This window comes from Enhydra lutris, unplaced genomic scaffold, assembly GCF_002288905.1.
Source record: "Enhydra lutris kenyoni isolate GAN:26980312 unplaced genomic scaffold, ASM228890v2 scaffoldscaffold23, whole genome shotgun sequence".
Taxonomy (NCBI): Eukaryota; Metazoa; Chordata; class Mammalia; order Carnivora; family Mustelidae; genus Enhydra; species Enhydra lutris.
This window is the reverse complement of record NW_019154107.1, coordinates 12154365-12172853: the sequence shown is the minus strand read 5'-3', so window position 1 is coordinate 12172853 and position 18489 is coordinate 12154365. Positions and strand designations below refer to the sequence as shown.

The 18489-nt window shown below is 40.2% G+C and overlaps 1 protein-coding gene across 4 annotated transcripts in view; it reads right to left on the bottom strand.

Moving 5' to 3' along the window:
- LOC111150419 (glycerol kinase) overlaps window positions 1-18489 on the bottom strand; it is a 76902-nt gene that overhangs the window by 49091 nt on the left and 9322 nt on the right. For all 4 annotated transcript variants that reach the window (XM_022507852.1, XM_022507849.1, XM_022507850.1 and 1 more), the window contains exons 2-4: window positions 16316-16389; window positions 14142-14248; window positions 5697-5774 (exon numbers count right to left, since the gene is read on the bottom strand). In XM_022507852.1, coding sequence (XP_022363560.1) covers window positions 5697-5774; window positions 14142-14248; window positions 16316-16389 — 259 coding nt within the window. The remainder of the gene's footprint in view (window positions 1-5696; window positions 5775-14141; window positions 14249-16315; window positions 16390-18489) is intronic.

Here is an 18489-nt window from a genome sequence, read left to right as displayed (position 1 = left end):
TGCTTCTCTCTCTCCCACTCCCCTTGTTTGTGTTCCCTCTCTCACTGTGTCTCCCTCTGTCAAATAAATAAATAAAATCTTTTTTTTTTAAAGTTGGTTTTGGAAGAAAAAGGCTTAGAAAAATGGCAGGGGTTGGGGTAGAGGAAGTCCTTGGAAAAGAATACTGATGAAGGGAATGCTAAGAGGGAGAAAGAAAAGTATCACAGGGGCAAGGATGAGTGAAGACAGAGGAAAGAAGCCAAAGGACACAAGGGCCACGAAGGTCCTGCAATCCAGCCGGGTGGCCCATCGGAGTCAATGGCTACATCATGGCCCAGAAACTGCAAAGCAGTGATGCCCAGTGACACTGCTCATTTCAGGTACGACACCAATGTCTACCTCACAATTAACACATACATTCTCAAACTGTATGAAACAGGCCATCTGTGCCTCCATGGACTGATTTTTAAGTTTTCTGCGCCTGTAACTGTATCTGTTACAAAAGACATCAGTAAACACATACACCTTTATTGCAAGAAAAACATAGCCTTTCTCAGCTTTCAGCTTCTTCATCAAATGTATTTCAGGTCCACTGATAGGCAGGTACTGGGGGGTGAGTAAGCTGATGGCTTATTAAGGACCTCTGGACCATAAACCAGAAGGCCACATAAAAAATGCAATTTTTAAGAAAAAGAAGCGTAGACTGCTTCTCTTGTTGGCTTGTCTATAACAAACACTGCTCATCGGTTACATAATTAAGTAAAGAGAGATGAAGAGGACAGGCCTAGAGTGAAAGATTTATAAGAGAAAGGCATAGGGGAGGGGGAGAGAGAGAGAGAATCAAACCCACACACTGTGGTATAAACAGAGACGAAGCTCAAAGACAAAGATAGGTGAAAATCTGATTCTGTTTCTACCAATCCCACCCTGTGTTAAGAGAAAGCTGCTGAAGGTTTAATATTATGTTGATATTCTCAACTGAGACTTGCATGGAGATACGACACCTGAGTGTTTTCCTGGGCGACATAAAATGGGAGGCAGAATCTATCCTTGTCATAATTGAGTAGTGGCTCCCCTTCTCAGCTAATTACTCCTTCCTTCTCCTCCTTTTCTATTCGCTTTCCCTTCTCACTTCTAGATTCCTCTCCTTAGCCTTGAGTCTCAGAGGCAAGCATGGTGACTGCCCAGTTCGTCACCAGCTGCCTAGGGCTTATCACAGAACCTGTATGTACACAGAAGGGCACTTGAACTTTTGTTGAATAATTTACCTTCATTCCTACAGTGATGTCATCTGTAATAAACTGAGACTTTCACCTCTCTGGTAATGACTTTAAGTCTCCATCTTACATCTGAACAATCTCTTTATACAAGAGCCACGAACCTAATTTCTCAGAAATGAGCTTTGATTACAAGTCTAATATTCACCTTGTTCAAAGAAGCCAGCCATTTTTCTCCCAGGCTGACAGCCATTAAAATCTTAATTTCCGTCTGTTCTCTGAGGCTAAAAATCTTGCAGCCCTGCCCCCCACCACCCCTCTTGCTGCCCCTTATCTTTATGCCCCATCTGATTTACTAACATACACGTTGTGACTTCCCTCTGAAAGGTCTTTCCAGTTTGCCTTCTCTCTACTGTCTTGGCACTAATCCCACCCACTGATTACCAGGCTCAACGCTTTTGCCAGATTTTTACGAGAAACGAATCTCATCCTTTTTAATGTACTTACTTACATATTTGGATTTAAATGCCTTCTATTTGTCCTTCCTTCCTTCCTGGTTCACATTCCTTTTTCTTTCCTTTCCTGCCTTTTTTAAAAAAAAAATCATTCAATATTCCTCCACTATAAACTTGCTCATTATACATTATTTTACTCTCATTGCTTACCCTGGAGATTATTACAACATGCATCCTTGACAATACAAGGACCTCAAAAACAGTTTATAGACTCATCTACCCCAAGTTCCTTTCATGTACAACTGTTGCCATGTCTTTTAATTCTTAATAAATTTTGAACATCCTAAGATGTTCCTGTTTTATGCCACCAAATTAGCAGTTTTTATCTTTGCTTTTGTATTTCACCTTAATTTTCATGGGTACAGAATCCTAGATGAAGTTATATTCATTTAGCACTTTAGAGATTTCATTCTACGGTATTCAGACTTACTTTGCTACCACTGAAAAATCAACTGAAAGTCAGTGTGGGTTCTCTTGAAGGTTATAACCTCTGGCTGCGTAGTTTTTCTTTTTATCTTTAGGTCTCCGCATATGTTTACATATGGCTTTCTGTGTATTTATCTTGCCTGGGAATCACAGTGCTTCCTGAATCTGTATCTTTCATCAGTTTTGAAAAACCTTACCCTTTCACTCTCCTTTTCTCTTGGGACTCCAATTACAAGTATGTTAGACCTCCTCACCTTACCCCATCTTTCTCCCAGATTCTTTTTGGTTTTCTAAACCTTTGTCTCCCTGTGCTCTAGTCTGGATATTTACTCTGATCTCTCTTCCAGTCAACTAATTCATCTTCAACTGTGTCTAATCTGATGTAAAACTCATCAACTGAGTTTTTAATACAGTTCCAGAATTTGTTTTTAATTTTCCAACTCTTGGCTAAGATGATCAATCCTGTCAAGGGATTCCTTGAACGTGCTGATTATGATTAAAGTCTGGTAACTCCAATATCAAGATTTCTTATGGGTTGGTTTCTAAGGTTATTTGTTTCTGTTGGTTTTTAGCCATGTCTTGTTTTTATGCTTAATTATTTTTTATAGAAAACTAGAAATCATATACGAAAAATTCTAGAGATAATTTCCTCCAGGAAGGGTTCATTTTTGTTTCTGAAAGGAAGTTAGGCTAAGCGCATTAGTAATCTTAGATCACCATAATCCACTCAGTGCTGTAACTTACTTGAATCTGGGCTCTAAGTCCTGTGATGGGTAGTATATTCCTACTTTACCTTACTTCAAGGGGTGGCCCTTCACAGTTGCAAGATTTTGCCCACATTCATCTCTACTCCTGCCAGCCTGACTACCTTTTGCCTCCCTATTTCCATGAACCTATGAAAATGCTACTTAGCCTCAGATACCGCTCTTAGAATCTACAAGTATTTCTAAGGAATAAACAGGAACAAATGCCAGGCTTATCTCTCTGGGCTTTCCCTCGCTCCTGGATTTTGTTCCCATAATTCCTCACTGCCTTGGTAGCCTTCCAGTCCCTCAGACAGTTTTGTTTTGTACAACTTCTCGAGCTGTTCTCAAGAGGTGCATTTGAAATAACCCATTCCACCATATGGGAAGGTAACTCTCCTTTATTACTCATTTTGTCCCATATTACCCAGTGTATGGCTTTCAGTGCCCTCCATATCCTCACCAACCCCTTTTTAACCAAACAAGAACACAGACTTGAGTGTTGGAGAGACTTATGTTCAAACTGTGGCTTTACCTCTACTTACAGCTATATGGCAATGGACAAGTTATGTAGCTGTTTCCCCCATAATTCATTTGTAAGAAAAGGCATGTAAAACCTGCTTTGGGATCATTGAGATTAAATAATATGGGCAAAGTGTTTAGCACAATGTGTAGTACACAGTAATGTTAGGACTTACTGAGCATTATTATCACTGCTAGTTCTATTAAAATTAATAAATAAGTCATCCTATCTGCAAATCTGATCAGTCTCTTCAGTCTGGTGAGGTATGTTTAGACATTTTCACTTTCGTAACTTGTTCACACTAGCTTTCATTTTTCGTTTTTCCTAATGTAATCCAACACATTCTTCAAGGTCTAGGACGGAGTTCAAGCTCCCCCAACAGTATGTCCAAATTAAAAATCCATACTAACATGCACTTGCTCTAATTCCTATTCATTTTAGCAGCATAGTTTATCAATGATTCCCTAATTTTGTATTAGTCTCTTACCAAAACTAGGTTACAAAATGTTTATAAAACTGGCCAATAACTCATACCCTCTACAATACACCCAGTATAGCACCAAACACATAAGTTCTCAGACAAGAGCCTGGCTCAGGATTGAAAAAAGTTCTTCACATTCTACAGATGCAGTAGAAATTAGTACTGAAAAGCACATAGGATGGGGCACAGAGGGACAATGGTAGAAGAACAGGAAACAAGTACATAAGCACATCAGAAAAGAAAGGGCCCCTGGGTGGCTCAGTGGGTTAAAGCCTCTGCCTTTGCCTCCAGTCATGATCCCAGGGTCCTGGGATTGGCCCGCTTCGGGCTCTCTGCTCTCTGCTCGGCGGGAGGGGGGGGGCTGCTTCCTCCTCTCTCTGTTCCTGTCTCTCTGCCTGCTTGTGATCTCCGTCGGTCTAAATAAATAAATAAATAAATAAAATTTTTAAAAAAAGAAAGTATTTCTGATAAAATTTTTACTTAAATCTTTTACTGTAAGTATAACTTCAACTAACCTAGTTGCATTATTTTAAAATGACAACTCAAAGTCCAAAGTTGCATTTTTACAATTCAAAGTTAGAGTTTAACAGAACTTTCTGGCTCCTTTGAGAAGGTCCTCCCTGTTCCGTACGGGGGGGGCGGGGTAAAACCCTAACTAGTTCAAGAAGTTGGCAATAGTGATCCGTGAAAGAGTACCCCCTGGATATTAGTCATGAAAATTGTAATGTCCTGCTTTACTTGTATTCAACATGATTTGCTCATGAGAATGAAAACAAAATAAAGATTTAAAACATGTACCTTTGTGTAACAGACCTATGGTTGCAATTCTTTGATATTTCTGAGCCTTTAATTTTTTTATAACAAGTACAGAAGACAAACTAAATGGTCTCTGATAACACAGTAACATTAAATACCTTAATTTTTTATTAAGGTTTTTTCTAAAAGTTTCATGCTATTCTTACAAGGCACAATTTTAGTGTATTTTCTGCTTGAATATCACTTTCTCCCAATCAATACTAAAGTAACTATACTACTCAAATAACTATCAAGTAAAAACAGGTCACTCTAGAAATCATCCCATCTCTGCTTCTGCCTCCATTCCCCACCTCACGACCTGGTATTTTATTGACAAAAACTTGTGTTTTACTATTTGTGAACAGAATGATGCATTTCAGTGACAGTATATTTACAACAAACTTCTCCTTTTAGCAACTGACAGTGTCATTTACCACCCAAATGTCACGTGCGAAGAGTATGCTACATTATACTCATGGTCATTCACATTTAAGTAACATGTGATACCTAATGTTGGTGTTATTTGCAATTTTGAGTTTTTGAATCCCTGCTGAAATAGCCCGATGTGTAGCAGAAGGAGCTAAAATGTAGAGATTTTATTTTCATAACCTCAGATGAGTCAATTCCAATTACTAGATGGGAAGAACAAGTACACAAGTACCTCACAGAGAGATGACTGTGAACATGTGTTAATTTTGATTTTTCAGGGGAGGAGGCGTGATCTCTTCTAGGCGTCAGGAACAGCAGGGACTGTGAAACATTTGTGGCAATGCTGAACCATTTGTATAATACAAATAATCAGGAAAAGGATAAAGTAAGAGAAAGATGTGATTCAAGATGTCAATAAATACCTGAAGTGGCAAATAGAGAACAACTCATTTCTTAGAGGACTATTCTGGCCATCCCATTCGAATACAGGAAACAAGGCTGCATGCTTTCTCAGCCACACACTTCAGGGGGACAGTGCTTGCAAGTGGAGAAAGGCCTTGCATTTGACATCCATGAACAACAGCTTACCCACAGCATTGTAGAGAGGCTCTCCGGTTAACTTGTCCCAGACTACAGTGGTTTCCCTCTGGTTACTAACACCAATAGCTTCAAAGAGAAGATTAAACAGAAGGGAATATAAATTAAACAAGTAGAAAACTACTTCAGGAGAATCGTTCTCATGTGGTTTTTTTTTTTTTTTTAACAAGCATAACGAAACTTAACAACTTGAAAAAACGCTTGGCACTTCTGTAGTGGCAATGAATATACTGTCTGTGAGCAGCTCTGGGAGAAGTGCACACCCACTGTCACGTGCTTCTCTGTATTTCTGCAAGACTGCTCCGCACTTCACTACAAGCACACAACAACACGGACCCAGGTCTGGATCCAAACGAAAGGCTCCCAGGTGACCTTATAAAAAAGGGAATGCACTAATTTCAAATTTACAATACCCAATTCATTATTCTATGGAGACCAATAATCACCTCATCCATTTACTTATGAAGTGTTATAGGCAATTTCCCTCTGGGGGCACGCGCACGCCTACATTGTAAGAAAACAGCTACAGATAAAATCCTTCACAGTGGGCAACCTCCTATTGTGGTTCTTCAGAAATTGTTTTGTATATGTTCTAAGACATATGAATTTGAGTAAGGCATAAATACAGTATGTGATGGCATTTACATTGCACTGACCCTCACACAACTCAAACACTGTAGTCGTAGTTATTCTAGGTAAAAATACTAACCCATGCCATTTTATTCAATTCAGCTTGATTCGGCTCTAGCAGAGGTTCTCAGACTCGGCCTTACATCAGAACCAACCGGAGAGCTTTTTAAGAAAAATATCAGTGCCCAGGCCATGACCCAAACATTCCAATTTAACAGACTGGGGTAGGATCTGAACATCAGTATTTTTCCTTTACAACTCTCCAAGCGATTGTACCACGCAGCCTGGGTTGAACACATCAGGCTGAAGGATCGAACTCTCTGGAGTGTAAGGTGAGAACTGACTTTAAAGGCTCTATAATCAATAACAGGTCTTCCTCTTAAATTTCCCCGAAAACCATACATCATGTGACCATTCGGACAGTCCTTCTAGTGATAAAATACTACCTCTCTCGAGGCAGACCAATCTTTATTCACAACTTTGTTATTTTAAAAAAAATCCTCTTCCTTAGTTTTCACCTATAGATCTCTGCTACAGGCTTTGCAGATATATGGTATAAGTTTAATACTTCTCCTACGTGCAAGTTTTTCACAAACTTGAGGCAGCTATATTGCCCCCCAGGTCTTCTCTTCCCCTGTGTAAGCTAAACAGTCTAATTTCCTTCCACTGCTCCCACCATATGGCATGGTTTATTTATTTTTATTTTAAGTAATCCCTAAGCCCAGCATGGGGCTCAAGCTCACAACCCCAAGATCAAGAGTCAGATGCTCTCCGACAGAGCCAAACATCCACCCTTCCATGTGGCATCATTTAAAATCCCTTCACCACCACCCCTAGGAACACACAACTTTGTCTGTACTGTTCAAATTGTACATCCAGAATAAAACATGATAGGAATGTTCTGACCAGCAGAGACCTGAGGAGGACCAATAGTTCCCTTGTGCTAAATAATTCTTTTTAAAGCTCAAAACAACCATTTATCTTTAAAACAATACACTAAAATCTAAATTAAAAAGTAATTACTTAGATTTTATTTTAAGGAGATTTTGTGTGTAACAGCAATGAAAACTGGCCTATGGAAAATGAACAATGTATGTACTTTACTGAGGTCTATAACTGACACAGAACAAAGTTTCAGGTATACAATAGAATTGGGTAGGTGTTATGCACTGCAAAGAGATCACAGTAAATCTAGTATCCTGTCAGCATACAAAGTTACATAATATGCAATACAATACTGTTGACTATAGTCACCACACTGTACAATATATCCCCATGACTTACCTATTTTATGACTGGAGTTTGTATTTCACTCCCTTCTCCCATTTTGCCCCCCTCCCACCAGCAACCACTGATCTGTTCTCTGCATCTATGAGTTTTGTGTTGTTTTTTGAATTCCACATAAAAGTAAAGTCCTACAGTGTTTGTCTTCCTCTGACTTATTTCACTTAGCATACGCTTAAGGTCCATCTATGTGGTCACAAATGACAAGAGTTCATTTTTCATAGCTGAATAATATTCCACTGGATATTCCATTCATCCATCAATGGACACTATGGGTGCTCCTGTCTTGGCTATTGTGAATAACTGCAATGAACATAGGGGTGTGTTTATCTCTTCGAATTAGTGTTTTCATTTCCATATGGTAGCTCCGTTTTTACTTTTTTGAGGAACCTGCATACTGTTTTCCACAGTGGCTGTACAGTTTGCATTCTCATCAACAGAGCATGACAGTTCCCCTTCCTCCACATCCTCCCTAATGGCTGTCATGGTCTTTTTGATAACAGCCATTCTGATAGGTGTGATGGGATATTTCACTGTGGTTTTGATCTGTACTTCCCTGATAATGAGTGATGATGAGCATCCTTCCATATGCTGTGTGCCATCTGTAGGACTTCTCTGGAAAAATGACATTTGGGTCCCATGATCATTTTTTAATCAGACTGTTTGTTTGCTATTATTGAGTTGTAGTTCTTTGTAATTTTGGATATTAACCCTTTATCAGATAATATGATTTGCAAATACATTTTCCCATTTAGTAGGTTGCCTATTTTGTTGATGGTTTCCTTTGCTGGGCAGAGGCCTTTTTGTTTAGTTTTTGATTACTGATTCAAGCTCTTTGCTTATGTTTGGCCTATTCAGGTTTTCTATTTCTTCATGATTCAGTCTGGGAAGACTGCAGGTTTCCAGGAATATATCAATTTCTTCTAGGTTGTCCAACTTATGGACCTATAATTGTTCATAGCATTGTCTTACAATGCTTTGTGTTTCTTTGTTATCAGTTGTAACTTCCTCCCTTTCATTTCTTATTTATTTGAGCCCTTTCTTTTTTTTCTTAGAGAGTCTAGCTAATAATAGTTTATCTAAATAACCTATATCCAAAGAAAATTTACTTACCAGAACATCTCTTCTAAGGATACAAAGATGACAGTCTTTACTTCAAGAAACTTCAAGGCATAGGGTAAAAGGAAGAGATTTGGGGGCATTTCCTTAATATTAGAAGACACTAATGTTTGTAGGAATAAAGATGGAAAACAAAGGAGAATGTGGTTGGGGGAGCAGGGGAGCTAGAAATCAATTGGCCATGGTCTTGATTCTTGTAGTGACGGGAGGGGATGAGATTAATGCACAGGTGGAGGGAGGAGCCTCAAGAAGACAAAAGGCTATTGCTTTCCTTGGGATGTGGGGAAGTGGGTAAGAGTTCTAGGTAAGTACAGGAATAGGAAATGAGGAATTAAACCCCCACAGCCTCAATGTTCTCTGTGAAGTAGAACACAAAGTTATCTGCTCAAATGAGCTCAAGCAAAGTAAGATCATAGGGTTTCCGGCACTATTTAATTAGAGCTCAGGCTCTGAAACCAGACTGCTGGGGTTCAAATTCGAATTCCTGTTTCCTAGCAGCATGACCCTAGATATCAATCTGTTTCATCTTCTGCAAAATGGAGGTAATAGTTCTCACCTAACAGGGTTACAATGAGGAACCCCTAGGTTAATCCTTATTATGATAGCGCCCAGCACATAGTAACTGCTCAATAAATGCTCCTTACTGCTTCCATTCATTGTCATCAATATTATTATTTTTAAGTAATTAATTTATCTTAGAGATAGAGAAAGCACAAGCAGGAGGGGCAGAGAGAGAGAGACTCTCAAGCAGACTCCAGACTGAGCATGGAGCCTGACTTAGGGGTCAATCCCATCTGAGCCGTCTAAGATTTGGTCACTTAATCGACTGCACCACCCAAGTGCCCCTCATTGTCAACATTATTATTGAGGGAAAGAGTGGACTAATAGTTGTATAGCAGGACCCATAAAGGAATTGCCCAGCAGTACTGAGGACAAAACAGAGGCCAGAGAACTCAGTGGGACCTCAGCAATGGAATACTGTGAACATGATAGTTTTAGTGACAACTTTACACTGTGGGATCACAATGAATTCATGGTCCAGTAAAATCTCCTATTCCTCCCCACTAGGTTAATTTTTGCTCACTTAGCTACAGTCTCTGAGTCACTATCCTCTGCCCTTTGGGCTACCCTTCTTTATTGGCTCACTCTAACTTATATTTAGAATGCAATCTAGGGCTATATTCCATCTGACTCATTGGTCACAGGTTCCCCCCTGACCATTCCTTCTTTCCCTTCTATCTTAACTTGATTCCTTTGTGCCAAGTAACTACTGCTTTTCTTGCAGACAGTCAAAGTCCAGCAAAAGAGCTTCTCAGGAATTCTCCTGCAGCCATAAATACGTCTCCATTACTGGTTTCTACTCAGGGCACACAGGCCTTATGTAGTACCTCTAAACTTTTTCAGTGTTCTAACTTCCTGTCACTTTACCCTAAAATCCTCTGTACTTTAAGGTTTTTTTTTTTTTTTTTTTTAATGTGGAGCTTGAACTCATGGCCCTGAGATCAAGAGTCACATGCTCTACCTACTGTGCCAGCCAGGCACCCCTGTTCTTTTGTTTTGTTTTTTTTAAAGGAAATTTTCTGGGGCACCCGGGTGGCTCAGTTGATTTGGCACCAGACTCAAGATTTCCACTGAGCTCATGATCTCAGGGTTCTGAGATCAAGCCCCATGTTGGGCTCCCTACTCAGCGGGGAGTTTGCTTCTCTCCCTCTGCCCCTCCCCGCACTTATGCTTGTGCATGCTCACTCTCTCTCCCTAAAATAAATAAATAAAAATTTTAAAGGTTTTTAAATTTTTATTTATTTGACAGAGAAGAGAGAGCACAAGCATAGGCAGGGGCAGTGTGGCAGGGCCAGAGGGAGAAGCAGGCTCCCCACTTGGCAGGGAACCCAATGTAGGGCTCAATCCCAGGACCTTGAGATATGATCTGAGCCAAAGGCAGACGCCCAACCAACTGAGCCACCCAGGCATCCCATAAAACTAGGCACTATTAAGAGAAGTGTGTGTGCTGGAACTAGCAGTCAGAATCCGGCTCCTTGCTTGGTAGGGAGCCTGTTTCTCCCTCTGCCTGCCGCTCCCGCTTGTATGCTCTTTCCCCCTCTCTCTCCCCCTGACAAATAAATAAAATTGTTAAAAATAAAAAAAAATCGTGCCTAATTTTAATTCTGTTTTTCTCAGAATTACACATTCAGGTTCTGTAATTCTCCATCCTGGTCTATCTCCCATTTAGGGGCATGACAGCTACATGTATAAAATATATATAATTTCCTGGCCCCACAGTCTTTTAATTGTAAGTACTATCATCAATGGCATATATAAAACGCAATGTAGTAGTACATTGTATCTAGGAGGTTCATGCTTCACCTGTATATTCTTTCCTGGTAGATATTTTTCTCAACAGTGAGTGCTGCAAGTAAAATTAACTAGTTAAATGCTAACTTCACAATCTCTGGTTCAGTTTTGCTTGACACTGTCTGTGAAAAGTTAGGACAGTTAAGAAAATATACTTAGAAAAAGCATTTGTAAATACTGCTGGTTGTTATAACTGTTGGGAGAATTAAGGACCGTAGGCACAATTATTTAAAAATAAAACCAGGGGGAGCTGCCTGGGTGGCTCAGTGGGTTAAGCCTCTGCCTTCAGCTCAGGTCATGATCTCAGGGTCCTGGGATAGAGTCCCACATCAGGGGACTGCAGGGAGCCTGCTTCCTCCTCTCTCTCTCTCTCTCTCTCTCTCTCTGCTTGCCTCTCTGCCTACTTGTGATCTCTGTCAAATAAATAAAATCTTAAAAAAAAAAAATAAAACCAGGGGGCGCCTGGGTGGCTCACTCAGTTGGCCTTTTGCTCAGGTCATGATCCTGGGGTCCTTGGATCGAGTCCCACACCGGGCTCCCTGCTCAGCAGGGAGTTCCTTCTCCCTCTTCCTCTGCCACTCCCTCTGCCTCTCCCCCTGCTCATGCTTGTGCTCTTGTTATCTCTCTCAAATGAATAATAAAAAATATTTTTAATAAAATGTATAAAAAAGGGGCACCTGGGTGGCTCAGTGGGTTAAAACCTCTGCCTTCGGCTTAGGTCATGATCTCAGGGTCCTGGGATGGAGCCCCACATCCGGCTCTCTGCTCAGCAGGGAGCCTGCCCCCCACCCCCACCCCACCAACCCCACCTGACTTTCTGCCTACTTGTGATCACTGTCAAATAAATAAATAAAATCTTTTTTAAAATGTATAAAAAATACAAAAATAAAATAAAATAAAATCAGGAGCACCTCCCTGGCTCAGTCGGTAGAGCGTGCAACTCTTTGATATTGGGGTCATGAGTTCCAGCCCCATGCTGGCCCTAGAGCCCACTTAAAAATTATTAAAAATAAAATCCTAATTTATAATTGGAACACATTTTTAGGAAAAAAAAAAAAAAACCAAACCCAAAAACGACCAAAAGTGAAATAGTAAGAGCCCTGGAGGAAGGCTATGGGGCCACTAAAAGTGCTGTGTGGGAAGAGGTCTAAAGCTTTGTAAGAAAAACAGCCTCCGAAAAATGTGTGCTTAAGGCACGTTGTTAACACTTGGAAATGAGATGCAGCCACAGCTGGGAAGCGGTTTTGGAGAACAAGGTGCCTTTCTAAGACACCTTAGACATTCTAAGACACTGCCCCTGCCCGGAGTAGAGAGAAGACCGAAATGTGTGTGGATATGTTCAGCAGGGCCAGGCAGCAGATGTGGGGGGTTTCTCTTTAACAGTATGGTAACTACATTTGATACAAGAGAATGTAATCACTGAAAAAAATGCTCTCGGGTTTTTTTAAATTTATTTTTAAAATTTTTTAAAGATTTCTATGTGTTTATTTGACAGAGATTACAAGTAGGCAGAGAGGCAGGCGGGGGGTGTGGTGCGGGGGGGTGGGGTGGGGAAGGAGGCTCTCCGCGGAGCAGAGAGGCTGAGCAGAGAGCCTGATGCGGGGCTTGATCTCACCACCCTGAGACCACGACCCAAGCAGAAACCAAGAGCTGGATGCTTAAACGACTGTGCCACCCAGGTGCCCCGTCCAGTCTTTTTTAAGTAAGTTTTATTTATACAAATAGATGAAAGTCTGAAAAAAAAATTCAAAGGTTCTCCCCAGCATCTCTACCAAAATAAGTAAGTAATTGAAGTGTCGACTCAGGAGTGTTAGTAAATCTCAGAGCCAATGTGATGTGAATCAAGGCACCATCACTGGGAACTGATGGCTGCCCTTACTTACGTAAGGTCCAACTAGCTAAGGGGGTGCCTGAGCGGCTCAATGGGCGGAGTCTGCTTGAGATTCTCCCTCTCCCTCTGCCCTTCCCCTTGGCTGTGTGCGCTCTCTCTCTCTCTCAAATAAATAATTTAAAAACAATAAAACTATTTGGAATTAATAGAGATCTGTAGTGATCTAACACTCTCAATTATTTCAGGGAGATTCTCTTAAAATGCTTTGATTCCAATCTCCCACCCCCAGCTGTTCCCCAATCTATCTGGGAGCTCCAGCAAAAACCCCAAGCATCGTCTTTGACCCATCATTTCCCTCCACAGCACTACTCTATTACCCTAACTTCCAATACACTATCAAGTTCTGCCCCCTCTGTCGGCCTCCCCTGCTACCACTGTCAGTCAAGTCACCATCCTCTTTTCTCAGGACTTCCACAGCAGCCTCTACACTGGTCTCCCTGTGTCCACACTCAGACCTTCAGGACTTAACCACAAAGCTCAACATTGTAGTGAGGAAGCAGTCTGCAAACTGCCATCCTCTCACCTTGCTTAAAACCTTCTCATGGCCAGCTCCCTGTAATACTAAGAGTAACACCCAAACTCCTAACCATGGCTGACAAGGCCCTATCTGTTTCCCCAATTTCTGCTCCTACTGAAACCCCGGGTGCACCTCTGCCCTTATCCTTCTTTTACTCCACTTTTGACACACTGGCCTTTTTCTGACCCAGAAATACACTAAGCTTATTCCCACCTCAGGACCGTTACACATGCTGCTTCCTTTTCCTCAAACTTTTTTCTCCCAGTTATTCGCATGGTTGGCCCCTTTTGGCTTTTGAGACCTTAGCAAATGTGTCCCCTCCTCAGAAAGGCCTTCTCTAGCCATCCAAACTAAAGTAAGCCTTTCCAGGCACACCCCACTGTATCACCCAGTTTGAGCTTCTGCATGGGACTTCTTAGTATCTGAGATCAGCTTGTAGTTGTTTGCTCTTATTGTTGGGCTCACACCCACTGGAATAAAAGCTTCATGAGAACAGGGACCTCATCTTCTCATTTATTGTCGCATGCTGGGTTCACACAGAGATGCTTGCCACTGCACAGGCACTCGGTTATGTGCTGAATAAAGCAATGTACAAATTTGATTGAGATAATAATACATGGAGAAAAATATTCTATTCAAATACCTTTTATGTTGGAAATATCAATATTGAGCTGTCCAAGTTTCTCACATGTTTTCTCTATACATTCATAGACAGACTGCAGAATTTCCTTAGGATCTTGTTCCACCCATCTTTGAACAAAAGAATGTATTTGGTTAGTCCACAAGAAAGCAATACATATGTCATTTATTTCTCTAGAATTGTGCACGTATGAGGGTGTGACTGGTGCATAAATCAACAAAATCACATCAGGAAAGGAAAGCATCACCAATGTTCTAAACAAATGATTATAAACACCAGTCTATTCCCTTGTGTTTTCCTTATTCTTCCAATAGTAATTAATCATTTGAAAGATGGCAAGTAATGACCACAAATTGCAGACATTCTACCTACTTTAAATAACTTTTTCAAATCCAGTAAGAAATTAGTTCCCCAATTCTTTACATCCTGTGGCTCTGATGAATTTTAATAAACCATCTACATGTTTTCACTGGTTACTAGCTATTTCTAAGTAGAGTGAAATATATGTATGAATCTTGGGATGGATGGACTGATTGATCTACTTATTTATTTGAGTATGTACTTATTTATTTATGAAGCAAAAGGAAAAGAAGTGTACTAATCTCTTTTGCCATTTTTCTCCCAAGTTATTTTGTGAAAATTTAGGGAAAAAATTTAAATTTCTCCCAGTAATTATCTCATGTAGACAAGGGATTGCTTTCAGTTTTCAGACCCAATGCCAGTGCCATTTGGTAAGGTACGAGGACTTCGGAAAGATAAAAGTCTCATAATAAATGACACGGAAGAGAAATGTGGAAAAAACAAATGACAATTAAGGAAAACCACAAGTAAAAAGGACCCCAAATTTTAAAAATCCTACCCTACAATCTGCAAGTACAAGGGAATTCCAAGTGCCTTTTTTCTTGGTCTTCCTTGAGCTTGCCATGCTTTCCTGAGCTTTGAATTCTCTAAATTCTTTTTCTAAAAACCTAACTTCCTTCCACATACTTCTAACTTCTGTCTCTTTAAGACCCAGATGCTCTCTCTCCAAACTGCACTGGGATTAGGCCTGTGGACAGTCATTCTAATGTTGGTACCGTATCAATAGCTTTTACTATTAAAAGTAATTTTCTAAAATGAACGAGAACAGTTTTCATGGAAAGAAAATACCAAAATTTGGTAGGGCATCAAGTTTTTTTATTTTCTTAAAACATTAAATTTTAAAGTAAAATAAACAGATCGAAAGTACACAATTTCTTGAATTTTAACAAATGTATGTATCCATCTAACCAATACCCCAGTCAGTCAAGATATAGAACTATTCCTATCACTCCTGAAAGTTCTTTCATGCCTCTTTCAAGTCAATCACATACTCCACAGGCAACCAATTTCTGGATTTCTATCATCTTACTTTAGTCTCTTCTTGTATCTCAGATATAGGCATGTAGTTTGTACTCCTTTGTGTTCAGCTTTTTTCATGTTTCATGATATTAATACGAGTCAACCATGTTGTTGCATGCATCAGTTCACGTTTTAAAATTTGCCTCACGGTATTTCACTGTTATTCATTCCACAGATGACAGACATTTGGGTTGTTTCCAGTTTGGTGTATTATGAATAAAGCTGCTATAAACATTCATGTATGCCTTTCTATAGCCATATGCTTTCTGCTTTCATTTCTCTTGGATAAATTCCTAAGAGCAGAATCTGCAGATATATGGCTGATTTCATAAGAAACTGCCAGTTTTTCCAAGTGGGTACATCATAAACATCATTAAATTCTAAATAATACACTTAACATTCTATTTAATCGCAGCTACTACATACGCACATTATTCCCAAGAAGGATGACTGTAGCATTAGATGGTAAGAGATGTGAATGCTTACGCTCCAATCAGCAAAGCAGTGTTTCGCCAAGGATGAACGGAGAACTAAATGCTTTCAAAGTCAGTGCGGGATTTCTGATATTTAATACTCCTTTACTTTATTATCCCTTCCTTTCCTGTCACTGAATTCCCAAGTCATCAATCACTATTATTGCTGGGCCACCAAGGTATTACTTCTTTCCTCGACTAAAACCTCTCTCTCACTTCTCAGGAGGGGTTTGGTCAAGTTTGCTTTACAAGGCCAGAAGGTTTGTAAGGGGAGATGGATTAATAAACATGAGGTATCTTTACGTATTAAAGCAGGAAACATACCCTTCTCTTGGAAACTCTTGTTTTATTTCCACTTGATGATGACTAAGTAGTTCAGCTGTTTTTGAATTGAAAACCTGAAAAACATATTACAATGTTAGGGTAAAAATGCATGTAGAGAGCAAAGGTGTTCAGAGCTTTTCAGCAACAAGTTCTGACAGAAAAAGTCTGATCAGTTTTAAGGCCATACAGGATGTTCTACCTTCTCTTCAGATAGAGTCATGATAAAGAGAAATCTATTGGACACAAAGCTAAAGGGACAATTCCTTATTCTTAAAACAAAACAAAACAAAATTCACTCCAGATGTAGGAAACTGAATACATCAACCAATTAATGAGCATGGATCTCAAGAGAGAATAGGAAAACCAAGAATAAGAGAGAGGTGGTAAAACGCTGATGAGGACGTTGTAAGGTTCTATCCTGCTTCCATCTTGGATACAGAGACACAGAGTCATAGATGCCCAGGCAGAGAAGGGCACTGCACAAATTCCTTCAAAGGGAAGCACAGTAATGCATCTAGCTCTCATAAAAACAAGAGCCCTATCAACAGGGCAAAAGTGTTTCCTGTCCTATCCGGCGAAGTGCTGCACGTGACATACCTGTCATGAATTTTTGACCTTTGGTAAAAACATTTAAATTTTTTTAAGATTTTATTTATTTGACAGAGAGCACAAATAGGCAGAGCAGCAGGCAGAGAGAGAGGGTAAGCAGGCTCCCCGCTGAGCAGAGAGCCCAATGCGGAACTCGATCCCAGGACCCTGAGATCATGACCTGAGCCGAAGGCAGAGGCTTAACCCACTGAGCCACCCAGGCACCCCTTGGTACAAAACATTTAAACCAATGGATGAAAGCTACCAAAGAAGTGCTGTACAATCCTCCACAATTTTACTACTGCTAAAACAGTACTCAGAAAAAAAAAAAAAAACTTAGGGCGCATACGTGGCTCACTCAGTTAAGCTTCTCTGCCTTTGGCTCAGGTCATGATCCTGGGGTCCTGGGATCGAGCCCCAGGTCGGACTCTCTGCTTAGCAGGGAGCCTGCTTCTCCCTCTGCCTCAGCCTACCCCCCTCTCTCTCATGAATAAATAAAATCTTAAAAAAAAAAAAACTTGGCCACCTTCTCTCTTATACACTCTTTTTCACGTGTGTGAACCTATACTTGAGTACCAGAGTCCTTAGGCTTTCAGAGTCGGGATTCCTATTTTAATTAAACTCAACTTCCGAAATCACTGTAATTACAGTGGTGAAGTTACATCCAATTAGTTAAGAAAGTGTTTCCATACCTAGGCTTCCTGTGGGAGAATACTACCTGCTCAATGCAGTCTATGAAAGGGAAAGTAAGAAGAGAAAACACACCGTGAACAGCTGCTGCCCTCCCTCCCCAGCACACTATCTTCCTTTTGGGAGGACGTGACGAAAGCAAGAAGGTAAATTCTCAAGTCCTTGGAAGAGATAAAATATCCTACAAGTCAAAGGTTAACTTGACATGTCATAAATAAAAGGCACTTGACAGAATCCCAAATATCATCCCTCTAATTTACAACTTAGCATTAGAGTGTATCTCTAGGATGTTCACTCCATTTGTTCTGTTTTATTTTGAATTATCTCTAGGGCCTAGAGTAGTGCCTGGCATAGGGCTTACAATAAACATTTGTTGAATGCCTGAAAAAATATGGTCTACCCGGTATTTATTGGAAGAAAATTACCAAATCAAACAAGAAATGGTTATGTGATAGGAAATCTCTAATAGGGAACCACAGTTCTATTATTTTTATCCATACTACTAGGACTCCCAGGATCTACTCACAAATCCCCAAAGGACTCTGGGTTAGGAGACAAGGTGTCCCTTCTGGTTGGCTAGATTCACAAAGACCGCAACAGCAGACCTGTGGGACTCTGAATGGAGTAGGATCCCTGTTCCATCATCTAGTAGTTTTTACTAGGCTAACTTCAGGACCCCTGACACTAATGGATTTGTAGGCCTTTGGAATAGGCAGAGAAAAAGGAAGGATTTTGGAAAATTCCATCCGGCTTATTAGACTACGATGCTGGTGATCACAAACCATTTGGATGTAACAGGATGGAGCCTGGACCGCCTTACTCTTTCAGAGTTCTTTTTTTTTTTTTTAAACATTTTTTTTAAGATTTTTTTATTTATTTATCAGAGAGAGAGAGGG